Source organism: Galeopterus variegatus, unplaced genomic scaffold (genome assembly GCF_000696425.1).
Source record: "Galeopterus variegatus unplaced genomic scaffold, G_variegatus-3.0.2 Scaffold2043, whole genome shotgun sequence".
Lineage (NCBI taxonomy): Eukaryota > Metazoa > Chordata > Mammalia > Dermoptera > Cynocephalidae > Galeopterus > Galeopterus variegatus.
In genome coordinates this window covers 27,977-41,452 of record NW_007728154.1, presented here as the reverse complement: position 1 = coordinate 41,452, position 13,476 = coordinate 27,977, and the positions used below count along the sequence as shown (strand labels likewise).

The 13,476-nt window shown below is 41.6% G+C and overlaps 1 protein-coding gene across 1 annotated transcript in view; it reads left to right on the top strand.

Moving 5' to 3' along the window:
• Positions 1–5,675, top strand: part of LOC103596544 (protein Shroom3-like) — an 84,528-nt gene extending 78,853 nt beyond the window's left edge. The window contains exons 10-11 of the mRNA XM_008580186.1: positions 3,020–3,292; positions 4,676–5,675. Of these exons, the coding sequence (XP_008578408.1) occupies positions 3,020–3,292; positions 4,676–5,044 (642 nt within the window). The 3' untranslated portion in view covers positions 5,045–5,675. The remainder of the gene's footprint in view (positions 1–3,019; positions 3,293–4,675) is intronic.
• The last annotated feature ends 7,801 nt before the right edge of the window (positions 5,676–13,476 follow it).

The following is a 13,476-nucleotide window of genomic DNA, read 5'->3' as shown; positions in this document are numbered from 1 at the left end:
CCGCACCGCGCTCAGCCAGTGAGCGCACTGGCCATCCCTATATAGGATCCAAACCCGCAGCAGGAGCGCCGCTGCGCTCCCAAGCGCTGCACTCACCCGAGTGCGCCATGGGGCCGGCCCTGTGCCCATTCTTTTGACCCTGAGCACAGGACATCCTAGCCCATTGAACCATGCTTACTTCGTGGCTGCCCCTTCCCACCCCCCGCTGCTGATGTGCTAGGAGCCCAACTGAGTTCAGCAGAAACTCAGAAGCATGAGTTCTCTCCTCTCTTCACCACTCACCCCCACATGTGAGGGCAGACAGACTACTTATCATTGCTGGTTTCTGCTCAATTTGTAAAGTGTAATCATCCCACTATCCCTGATGATACCAGGCATAATGAGGATTTTTAAAAGACGTCAATTAAATTATTAGTAAAAGTGCTTTGAGTTCCCTCCAAAAAGGATGACACACAATATTAGTTTCAAAAGAAGTCATATTTGTAGGAATAATGGAAAACATGAGGCTGTTATCTTCTGTCTTTCCACTATTTAGTTTTTAAAAAGCATTTTCTATAAATTACATTTCTCAAGATGTGAGGTTAAAACGAATGCCAAGAATTTGAATGAGTGCCTTTCCCCGAGGTTGGAGTGATAAGAATGTTTTGCTCAGTTAAATATCCCTTTGGATTTGGTATAACTCAGTTTTCTATAAGAAAGTATCGTCCAGTAACATCTAGATTGACAAGCCTAGGAGATGCACCCTACAAGGTTAAAAAAAAACCGGGCTGCCTTCACATAGATGTCAGCCTCATTATCTATCTGAAAAACATGAATAATGACATTTGAGTTGTCACAACCATGTCCAGCAGGAATGTTGGGAGATGTAACAGCATGCAGTAGTTATTTTTCTTATTGCTCTCCATTCCAGTATTGTTGCTATTATTTTCTTCATAGAAACTGATGCCACAACAATGAAAGATCATCACACCCTGCTAGGCATTTTGCTGGAGGTACCCAGCATGTTATCTTGCAGGCAAATACCATAGCTGCCAGCCAGAGTTGCTGTTTAGAAAAATGATGGCGTTTTCTAGGAGAAGATAAGGAAAATTAAGCAATTAACATTAAACAGTATTCTTTCTCACCTGCATTTTTCTGGGCTTAGACTCTTCAGTTGAGGAGTAATAATATGCTTATACGAGGGTACTTCAAAAAGTTCATGGAAAAATAGAACTAAAAGATAATATGAATCTTTCCATGAACTTTTGAAGTAGCCTCATACCCTATGCACTTTTTCACTTCTAAAATTGTCTTTTACATTGACTTTGAACTGAACAGCTTGAAAAAAGCCGAAGATTATGACCCATGATGATAAGGTGTAGCAGATATGAATTTTTTAGCCTCTGAATTGAGAAGACAACAAGATGTCACTATTGAAGCCAGAACTCGAGGGGCTGGTGGGTTAACTCAGTTGCTTAGAGCGTGGTGCTGATAACACCAAGGTCTGGGGTTCAGTCCCTGTTCTGGCCAGCTGCCAAAAAAAAAAAAAAAAGGTCTTGGACATTGCAAGGAAATGATGAACCTCACACTGAAGTACCTCTGTTGGTCCAGCTCCAACATGGGCAGATCATGGAGAAATAAATATTTCCCTATATCGTTGTGATTGTATTTCTAATGGACACTCTCTGGTACTGATGTTAGAGAAATAATACAAAACATTGTTACTATGCTTCAATTCTGTTAGTCAAAAATATTTATATTTTTCTTCTGTTGTTTTTTTTTTTCCTTCCTTTAAAATGAGGATATACTCCAACACAGAGGTTGTGACCTTTATTCTTAACAAAGTGTTCAATTGAAACCACTCGGCTCGTTTTAAAAAAATATATATATATATATATATACACACACACACACACACACAATCGGGAGTGGGGGGCTGGAACCTTTTCAGTGGTAAAGAAATAGGTTTTAACTAAAAAAGATTATGTCCTTTTTCCATCTGGCTGCCTTAGGCTAAGAGAAAAATGAAAGGCTAATAACAAAAATCATGGAGTTTAATTTCTCTTGCACAAAAAAGAAGTAGCAGACACAATACAAATGAAGCAAACTTGAAACCACTAAGACTTATACTTCATTCTTTCAGTTAAATATATTGGATATTTGTGGAACACTGTTTTGTAAGCATAGACATTTTTAATTAAGGTGTCAAATTGCATAGTTCTGGTAACTGGAGTCAGTGAGGCAGAAAGAACCGGAAGCTGACTTTCTGATCAGTGTCTCAGTCCTATATTATAATGATCACACAGAGGTGGCCCCTAGAGTCAGGCTGACCTGAGTTAAGGCTGTCCTATCTCATGGCACATGTGTCTTAGGCCATCACGTCACCTCATGGCTTAGTTTCCTTACTTTACTGTATGTGGATAAAGGAGTATGTACTACATGATTGTTGGGAAGACTAAATGAGATAATCAGTGTAGAGTTTCTCCCATAATGCATGGCACATAGTAATTGCTCTACAAATAGGATTAATATTCAACTCAGCTCTGAGACCTTGGGCAAGTCCTTTAATTCCACTGACTCTTAGCTTCTCTATTTGTAAAACAAGAATAATGTGCTGCCTGTTAGCTCAGTTGGTAAAACAAGAATAATATTTATCCTTCCTGCCTACTTACCCATGGTATCGTTGTAAGGATCAAGTGAGAGCATGTCTTGAAAGGACTTTTAAAAATGAATAGTTAACGAACCAGTTGGGAAGGCAAAGCTGTACACAACATGACACAATTAGGAAACATTACAAGGCGATGTGTAATCAGGTGTTGGTTGGCCTGTGAGGACCGGATAGGTTCAAAAAAAGGCCATTGTAGACATTCAGAGAAAGGAAAGACTGTTATGGCCTAATGGTGGGGGACAGCCCATATAGAGTTGGGGAGCATTCAGCTGAGCCATGAAGAAAAGACAGGATGTGGCTGGAAGGAGCGATCCTCCTTACACTGACGACTCCTGCTGGCTGACCTTCACTGTGTGTCTTCTGTTGTTACAGGCCGAGCTCATTGGAAGCCTCTCCCGCAAGCTTGAGACCCTCCAGGAAGCAAAAGGGAGTCTGCTCATGGACATCAAGCTCAATAATGCCTTGGGAGAAGAGGTGGAGGCTTTGATCAGTGACCTCTGCAAGCCTAATGAGTTTGACAAGTACAGGATGTTCATAGGAGACTTGGATAAGGTGGTGAATCTGCTGCTCTCCCTCTCAGGGCGCCTGGCTCGTGTTGAGAACGTCCTTAGTGGCCTTGATGAAGACGCCAGTAATGAAGAAAGGGTAGGTGGCCTAGCAATTGTTGAACAAGTTCTCCCTCTCAGCCCGCGTACACAGAGAGATGACATTAGACATGAATCCCTTCTCTCAGGAAGATTTGGGGCAATCTTATACCCAAAATATGGGACAGTCTCTTTGGGGCAGGGAGAGAATATAGCATATAGACAACCAAGAAACCAAGAAGGCATCTTCCGTGCCACGATGTAATGTTGACACTTAAGGCTCAGGGAATATTTAGGAAAGTAAAAACATGGGTGCCAGAGTTTCTTTCTTCCCAGCCCTCTTCCTTCGTTTCTTTCCTGAAGAAGAAAAGACAAAAGCATGATGGGTATTGATATTTAGAAGAGAGAGCGATGACAAAACAGTTGGGGGGTTGGGGATGAGGAGGGGGAAGGAATGTGAGCTCAGGGCGGCAGGGAATCTGCATGTGATGGTCCACAGGTGTCTCCACTGCACCCCCTACTGGAAGGAAGAGGACAGGTAACAAAAGTGGTCGAGAGAGCGATGACAAAACAGTTGGGGGGTTGGGGATGAGGAGGGGGAAGGAATGTGAGCTCAAGGCGGCAGGGAATCTGCATGTGAGGGTCCACAGGTGTCTCCACTGCACCCCCTACTGGAAGGAAGAGGACAGGTAACAAAAGTGGTGATCATGCTGGAGAAAACTAGCCAGGACCTCCTCTGTGTCAGGCACACCCTGCAGTCTCATTGAATCCTCATAGCAGACAGTAAGTGATGGAGTCAGGGTATGATGGGTTCTACTTCCGAAGCTAAGACCATCCTTCGTCTCTGCTCATCTATACAGCAAATATTTATTAGGTGTCTAGTGTATACCACCTACTGGTCCAGGCACATGGGATACATTTGTGAACAAATCAGATCCCTGCCCTCATGGCACTTACTTATCAGGGGAAGTTAGACAAACAGTAGATATAACGCGTGTGTGTGTGTGTGTGTGTGTGTGTGTGTGTACACTTTGAGAACCACTGTATGAGGGTACTTCAAAAAGTTCATGGAAAGATTTGTATTATCTTTTAATTCCATTTTTCTACGAAGGTTTTGAAATACCATTGTATCAGCTTAAGTACTCAAGGTACTTTGATGATTGTTTTTTTAAGTCTGGAACCCAAAAGTGAAATGATTACCCCAGCCACTTTAATGTAACCCTTCTCAGAGTGAAGCTACCAAACCACTTGTGAGATAGAGAACCATAGAATATGCAACACAAAGGTACCAAACTGATTTCCAAAAAGTAAGGACACTTGAGAGCAACAGTTGAAATAGAAACTTAGATATTCTGCAGTCCTGTAAAAGGTGTCCTCGCAGGGAGTTGGGCTCTTTTCCTCCTCCCTCTAGTCCTTTGCTGATCTGTTTATCTTGCCCTGGCAGAGCTCTCTCAAGGAGAAGAGGAAGATCCTGGCAGGGCAGCACGAAGATGCGCGGGAGCTCAAGGAGAACCTCGATCGCAGGGAGCAGGTGGTTCTGGGCATCCTGGCCAATTACCTGTCAGAGGAGCAACTCCAGGATTACCAGCACTTTGTGAAAATGAAGTCAACGCTCCTTATTGAGCAGCGAAAGCTGGATGACAAGATCAAACTGGGCCAGGAGCAGGTCAAGTGTCTGCTGGAGAGTCTTCCCTCGGATTTCATGCCCAAGGCCGGGGCTCTCGTTCTGCCCCCAGACCTGGCCAGTGAAACAACTCCTGTGGGGGGTTGTACTTTCAGTGGTGTTTTTCCAGCATTAACCTCTCCACTTTAACCTCTTCTAAAATACCCAACCAAAAGATCACCATTTCTCTCCACACTTTAATATGAGAAATGTTGCAGTACAAACACTGTTTGAACTGTATAGGTTATTGGCGTTTTTCTGGATAAAAGGAAAAAAATTCTGTCCAGGAAGAAGCCTGTTTTTTCCTTCTTGCCCTTCATGATTGATCTTTGAGAGTTTGAATGCTGCTGGAAGCTTATGCCTTTCTATTATTACTTTGTAGTAGAAAGAAAGTTAATGAAACTGACTGGAGAGTTTTCATTGATCATTTAGTTTTTAACAGGCTGAGGCAACATAGATCAGTGTGTGCAACCCTCAGGAACGTATCCACAGTGGCCTTCCTTGCTGGTGGGCGGTGTATCCTGACGACAGGTACAGGTACCGTTAACGAAGGGTCTGCAACATAAAGCCTTAAAAAGACACAAACACGCACACACTGAGAAGAAAATTGTAAAACCTTGAACATTGTTATTTATATTTTTAAAAATGAAAAAGATCATTATGTTTGTGTGCTAACCACTTATTTGATTGTATTTTGTGGTGGACGTAGACAATTATATTTGAGCTTTGTATTTTGTGAAAACCTTAATGAAATGAAGAATTCCAAAGATAGTCACAGTGAGCATGGAGACGTTTGTTTTTTCTTACACTCTTGACTTGTCTGTCTTATTTTTACATACATGAGTAGACAGTGCACATTTGCATTAGCCTGAGTGTGGGGGGACCCCATCTTCCACTACTGCCAGTCCTTACCCCTTTCCTCCTGTACGAAACAGGAGTGTACACACCCTCCCCAGGAGGAAGGCTTTATGCAACATGCTTATCACATCATTTCCTAGTGCTTTCATGTCATTATCACTGTGGTGGGGAGATAAAACTAAATTTTATTAACAAGGACAACTCTTGAAATTGTATAACAAGAAGAGGAAGTCCAGAATCCAGAACAATTCAAAACTGAGTTCATGCTGTTCTCCTGTATGGGATTTGGGCTAAATACAACCTATTTAGTGAGATATATAATCAGCTGTTTTAATGATGCTTTAAAATAAGTTTGTTTTCCTAAAATGTCAGACCTACTAACCGCACTTTTATTAAACACTCCCTCCTTAACTTCTGAAGACTGATTTTGCAGTATCATGTTTCAATAACAGCATCTCAAAGGGTACTCTAGCCCATATCGGAAGGATGAGAAAGTTATGGGCCAGCAGGTAGCTGTTTATAGCACTGGAGATGGCATTAGCCTAATACTTTGAGCAGGTGGTACATCCCAGGCTGAGCTTTAGGTTGGTTGGTTTTGTTTGTTTTGCGAGGCTTTCTTTCTGATCTCTCTATTCTGGGTCAAGAAAACCCACAGGGAGAAAAGAGGCACCAAAAGCCTCCTTTAGTACCCTTTGCTTCTCAGACCTTTCTTCAAATTCCCTACAGTCATGGTAGCTCTCCAATTCACTGATAAGGATTAAAACATTTTCAAGATCTTATAGTTGTTATCAACTGGATCACTTTAGTGAACAGCTAGTGTTCTATCCTCTAGTACTTAACCATTGCTCTGTTTGAGCAGATAGGAAATAAGACGGTAAAACAAGAAGCAGAGGCCTAAAAGGAAAGTGTCTGGACAAAGTACAAAGCCCAACCTTGTGTTTTAACTACCCCCATGTCAATTCTGAACCCCAAGTCATTCGACAAGCCTTGGCTCCAACTGAGATGCATGTTGGGGATGGTATAAGGCTGAGGTGTTTGTTTTTTTTAATATGTGTTTGACCTGTGGCTGGTGGCCACCTCTTGATTTGGACTTACAAGTACCATAGCGGCCAGTCATAGAAAAATGTGAGAGTAGAATTTGTTGGTAAAAAAATGATAAAGGCACCAAATTCCCTTTCTTTCCTTAGTACATTTTAATTATTTACTGAAATTTTATCTTCTGGTTAAAAATATAAAAACTGTAGTCTTGGTTCCCAATACAGATGTCTTCCGACTCACTTAGAACCAATAGGCCACCCAGAAGTTTCTTGTGAGCAATCAATAAAAGCTATCGCTTTGTTCTTTGGAGCTTATATACTGTGTGACCCCCTTTGATACAAATAAGGCAGCGCCTTGGTTTCCCAGGAATGTTTTCAAAGCTTCTCTCTTACATTCAGAGGTCCCATCTCCCAGGGAATTAGTGGAACCAGTGACAGCGTTCAGCAGCCACACTACATGGCTGTTTTGAAATAAATACAGTGCATCTACCTGACATTTTGTCAGACTTAGGCCAACACGGGAGCCGGAAATCAACTCCAGTTGGTGATTAACTGTGTCTTGCTGATACCGAGTGTTCCCTGCAGCCAGGACAGGTTGAAGCCAGCCAGCAAATGTCTGCAGCTGTTCTCAGTGAAAATTCCTCACAGGAATTCTGGGGCTCTTAGTTCATAGCATTTTACTTCTTCAGGATTTGACTGGGGAATATTTCGCATATTCAGTCTTTCTCAATGACTTTTCTAATTTATACATGTAAAAGTAAGTGCCCCCACAGTAAAGTAACAGGTGATGCTTCCTGGCATGCCACAAGCACCTGAAAGCTTATCACACTCCTAGGACTGTATCTGTTCTTTTGTTACACTAAAATGTCATGTTGCTATGTGAAATGAGTAGGGTACCAAGTGGGACTTTGAAATCTAATTCTTAGGTGGATGTAATATTTATTGTAACAGGACCTGACCTCTGTTTTTTGAAGAAATTACCCAATTTTCAGTTTACTTTTAAATTCCTTTAGCTAGAAAAGAAGCCTATGTATATGTATTTACCTCTTTCCTATTTTGCATTCTTCTCCCACTATTAAAAAAACTCATTTACAGTAGAAACCACCCTTCTTCCAACAATGTCCTCCAAGATCACAAGAACAGCAATCAGCATGTTGGTAGTCAGGGTTTCAGGACACACGTGATGTCACTGAGAATAATTTGTTCATGTCAATAATTGCCCCTTGGGGATGTGATCATTTAGGAGATACACTTCCCATCAGAAGTCTAGAGTGAATCTAGAAATGAGACTGAGAGACTAGAAATACTCTAAATGCGGATACTCCAGAAACCTATGAAGTTCCAGGAAAGGACAAATTGGGAGGCCTCCACTTCCTGGGCCACTTGAGAAGTTCCTGAGCATGTTGCTACAAGTTGGTTGACTCAGCCTTTTCACGTGCTGTTTTGTTTCTTGTGGCTGCTTAAGCCCAAAGAATGCAGGCCGGATTCATAGTGAAAGTGTCCAGAGTTTCTCTAGGACACTGTCAAAACCAAACATTTTTTTCTTTGCTCCAGAGGAACATTTTAGATTTTGTTTTGCACAGCTGGTTCCCAAACCTGAAGATTAGCAAATTTGGATCAACCCCTAAGAATCAGTGGCTGTCTTTTGAGGAGAGAGGGCATAATTGAGGTCCTATGAGGGGGTATAAAGGAGAAACAGCCTGGGACATCCTGGTGTTTCTATTACTCCATTGCTAATATCTGATCTATAATCACTTATGAGCTTAAAGTAATTATATTCTTTGAGCTCTACCTTTAAACTTGTATTTCATGCAAACATCTTGAATTAAGATATTGGGTTTTTTCTGGATGCCTAGAAAAATGTTGGGGTTTTTTTCTTATAAGGGTTCAGATTTATTTCTCCTTGGTCTAGTTGTCCATGATATTGCTAGCTTTATACTGTTAGGTTAAAATAATTTTTTCTTTTTTAGAACAACATAGAGTTTTATTTCCCTTACTACTGAAAAGAAAAAGAAAGAACTTCAGCCAGAAAAATACTTCTTCATCTCCAGCAAGGTATAAAGTTGTCAGACGAATGTGAAGAGGCCACTCGGCATAGAAATAGATTATTTGGGACAAATATTTATTACTGCCTTAACTCTTTGGATGACGCATGGAATAAAGTGATAAAGACCATTTTAATATCAGACAGGGACACATGAACAGTTTTCTTATTCTTATTTCTAAGTAAACCTCACTTTTCTTATGGGAGCTCATCCAGGCACTACTAAATCATGGTATCTCAAAGTGCGGTCAAGATAATACCTGCATCAGAATCCCATGGAATGCTTGTTAAAAATACCAGTTGTTGCAACACAACCAGCTAGGCTAGGAATCTGCATTTTTATGTTTCCCAACTTATTCTGATAAGCTACTGTCAAAATCATTTGTACAATTTCTATTGTTATGACAATAGTAAGACTAGCACGAATTTATGTAATAATAATCTCAGAATAATAATTTCTTAAAAAATTAAAATTAAAATAAGCAAAAGTAACCTCAGAAGTTCAAAGCCCAGGGCCAGCCCGGTGGCGCACTGCTACAGTGCGCCGCTTGGGAAGCGTGGTGGCGCTCCCGCCGAGGGTTCGGATCCCACATACAGACCGGTTCCCGCTCACTGGCTGAGCGAGGTGCGGGCGCAGCGCCGAGGGTTGCGATCCCGTTGCCGGTCCCGGTCCGGTACGGGCGCGACACTGAGGGTTGTGATCTGTTGCCGGTCACGAAAAAAGACAAAAAGGAAAAAAAAAAAAAAAGTTCAAAGCCCTGTCATATTTACTCTCATTAGCTACATTATTATAAGTTTATATTGTCCCCACTATTTTCTTCAAAACCCTGTCATATTTACTCTCATTAGCTACATTATTATAAGTTTATATTGTCCCCACTATTTTCGTACTCCTCAAGGTTGTGATAAGCATTTTTTTTCCTGCTCACTCACCCCTAGATCTGTTTTAAATTTAAACAAGCAGTCTCAATTGCACTGAGACTCAATTTTTCCTCAAAAGGAATCAGATACTGTCAGTAATGTGAAGTTCTGCTCTGAGTGAAATGAATCACAACTGACCTTTTCAGTGGGGACCTCACTCAGATTTCTGCTGCTTCATCACAAGTCTCACACTACCTGTGAGTCAGAATCTCTTGGCTTGGATTTGATGATCCAGCTAATGAAACAAAGATATGTTAATTTCCTTTGAGAAGTGAAAGGAGCTGTCATCCAATTTCAAAATTCTAACATCAGAACTAGGTAAGAAAAAAAGTTGCAAATGAAGAAACTGGCTCATTTATTCCTACTTGATTTTATAAATTCCTCTCTAATCTTCTGTAAGTGGAAAGGCAGCTGCATGTCTTGCTAAAACAGTATTGTCATTGCTTGACACAGTGGATTGAATAGAGGAAATTTAATATAAAGTATTAAATTCTAATAAACTATAGGATATAGGAAATTCTATGTGGTATCCTAGAACTGAGGAAGAGTATCCAAGAAAGAAACTTGGAAAGGATCCCCCTCCCCAAGGCTAGGGTTCAGACCTCGGAGAACTGAACTTGGCCCACATAGCAGGGAAGTTGGCTCTTTGTCCAGGCCAGAGCTGGTCTGCAGTCCCTCGGCAAGCAGGAGACAATGCTCCAGAGTGCAGGTGGGTAAAGTCATCTGCAACCCACAGCATGGCTGTGCACATGTAGTAGGGGGCATGCAGAATGGGTGATGGCTTAGTGGGAACTCTCTGGTTCGCAGGTGATTCGAGCAGCACCTGCAGAGAGTCAGGGAGCCTGGTGTTGGCAGGCGGCCCTTTGTGGCACTGAAGCAAGCAGGAATCTCTCAGAGCTCAGGTTTGTAGTTGACAGGCCCAGGAGGTTATCACCAGGCTGAGGCTGCAAGGTCACCAGGCACTTCACCTTCTGGGAACGTGGTTGGGGCTGAACTCAGCAGATGGTCCTCACGCCCACACCCCTGACCCACCAGGCAACAACCACAAACAGCTCTAACATCGCCCTCTACTGAGAAAGCTTAATGTCATGCTCACTGTGAAAGAGAGATGCTGAGAGGGATTCTGTCCATTATTGCAGACATTATATTGAAGGGTGAATTTGGAGCTGAGATGCAGTAAATTGTTAACTGGCACTGATACATTCTTCTAGATTATTACCTTGGCATTATCTTCTAGTATCATGTAGAATTTTGTAGTTATTGATTCCATAAGAGCCATTTCTCAGACAATAAACAAAAAACAGTGCATATCTAATGACAACTTATATCTTTTAAAGAAGTTATCAAAAGGAGAGCAGTTTCTCATTTATGTTTTCTTTAAATATGCTCTATTCACCTATATTAAACTACCCAAGTCATTGGATTGAGACCTATTTCAGAGTATGTATAAGTTTTGTATCAGTTAATCTCTGTCTGCCGAGAGAAACCTCTGTGTATGTGTCTCTATGTGTGTGTGTTTTTCTCTAGCTCAGTTTCTACACTTGTCATCTTCCTGTTCTTTCATTCCCAAAATGATTCCAATGATACAATGATATACATATGTATATATAATATATATACTTTTTTGGGGGAGGTGGGTAACTTGCAAAGGATAAAGTTGAAATGAGTAAAAACTAGAAGGGAAAACCTGTGAGTAAAGTGAAGAATATGCTTTTTTCTTTTTATTTGGAAGTTAAGAATTTCACCTTATTCAAGCTAAAAAAAAAAAAGGTATCTAAAGGAAGACTGCAATATTGTTTAAATAAAAGTAAATGAAAGCTATTTCCCATCACTAATTAGGACAGAATATAGGAGTTGGCTTTGTTTTACAGTAATAGCAATTGAGTTCATAAAAAGGAACAAGTCAACAAGGGGCTCATGGACATTGAAATGAGAATTCTGAAAGACTATCTTCCTCCCTGGAGATTAAAAGAAAAAAAGAAATAGAATACATATCCACCCAGTATAAAATGGTTTGGAAGCAGACTTATTAAAAGGCAGGAAAATAGTCCATATCCCTTCCAGTGCAAGTAGATAGGCAGAAAATGGGTAAGTTTAGGGCATAAAGAACAAGCATTTTCCAGGCTGACTCAAAAGGTCAACCTCAGTTTGATAACATATCGTTGGATGTGTTTTCATGTTATTATTTAAAACTCAGGAAACTTCCCAAATCAAGAAATAATTGCTTTAACCTAAGTTTTAAACCCTCAGTAAATATATGTCACACTGAAAATGCAAAACCTTTTCTTCTACTTTTTCTTTTTGCTTCTTTTTGAAATGTATTCCCTGCCTCTTTCTACAAATCTCACTAAAGACTTCTTGTTTTTGAACAATAAATTCTGAAAAGAATGTAACTGAAGATATAAAAGCAAATTGTAAAGTCTTCTTGTGAATGTCAGATAAAAGCTAACTAAGGAATAATGTGCTTAATGTGCTTAGGAATAAGAAACTAAGGAAGTCAATGTAAGGTGTGCTTTAAAAATGTGCCTCCACAGAAAGAGAAATACCACATGTTCTCACTTATTGGTGGGAGCTAAAAAGACTGCCAAGTCGGGGCTGCTAAGGCTCAGGGGAAGAGGAGGAGAGACCTATGGTGTTCATGAAGGAAGGAGAAGCCATGATGAGAGAAACAAAGGACTTCTCTGACCGTTTCAAGCCCTGACCACTTCAAGCCTGGCCCTGGTGAGCACACCGAGCAAGAGCTGGCAAAAGTCGCAGCTGTGCCCTTTGTATGAAGTTACTTGGAGGCTGCAGGGGAGAAGAGGGCCTTGGTGGCCCCCAGGTCAGCAAGATCACTGACAGGGTTCCCATAGACCCACATAGGAGCAAGGGGTCACAGACAACTGAAAAAGGAGCCAGGAAGAGGCTGGTGAGTCATTGCAAGGGACTGGCGCATGGCTTGTTCCATGGAAAGTGTTTGGAGTGCAGGTGCTCAAGGAGACTGGCCCACAGGGGGAACACTGGGGCACAGCATGGACAACTGATCTGCCCTCCAGTCAGGACAGGAGCACTCTGTGTAGACTGGTCAGGAATACAGAACTGCAGGGGGTGCAGATTGCTGAAAAGACTCAGGCCCAGTCCAGAGTTTTCATACAACCTAGGTGTACCGGACCTCACAAGACCCAGGAGTGCTGACAAGGTCAACAATTAAAACCTGAGCTGCACAAAAAGCCTCCCCCAGAGAATCAGCAGCAAAGCAGCAATTTAGCTCAACCACAGAACTCAAGTACTGGTCCCCATAGGAAGTTCCCCCATTTTGGGAGTAACCAAAGAACATCAAATTAGTTCCAGTGCAGAGATTAAGTGGTGGGAACAGTGAATAATCCAACACAGAACTGAAAGAGAACACAAAACAGCCACAGATCAGAGACAAAATTCTAATATCAACCAGTAAAGGTCTAATACCACCAAAGAATACCTATAAACCTAGAAGGACTGTAACAACTCTCCCCCCCGGGCTCCCCAAACTAGGGTAGAGTAGGGTGAGGACCTCAGCCACGCCCCCAACATCTACATCCAGTCCAGGAAACAACCACCAGGCTGCTGCGGAATAACCAGTAAAGGTCTAATACCACCAAAGAATACCTATAAACCTAGAAGGACTGTAACAACTCTCCCCCCGGGCTCCCCAAACTAGGGTAGAGTAGGGTGAGGGCCTCAGCCACGCCCCCAACATCTACATC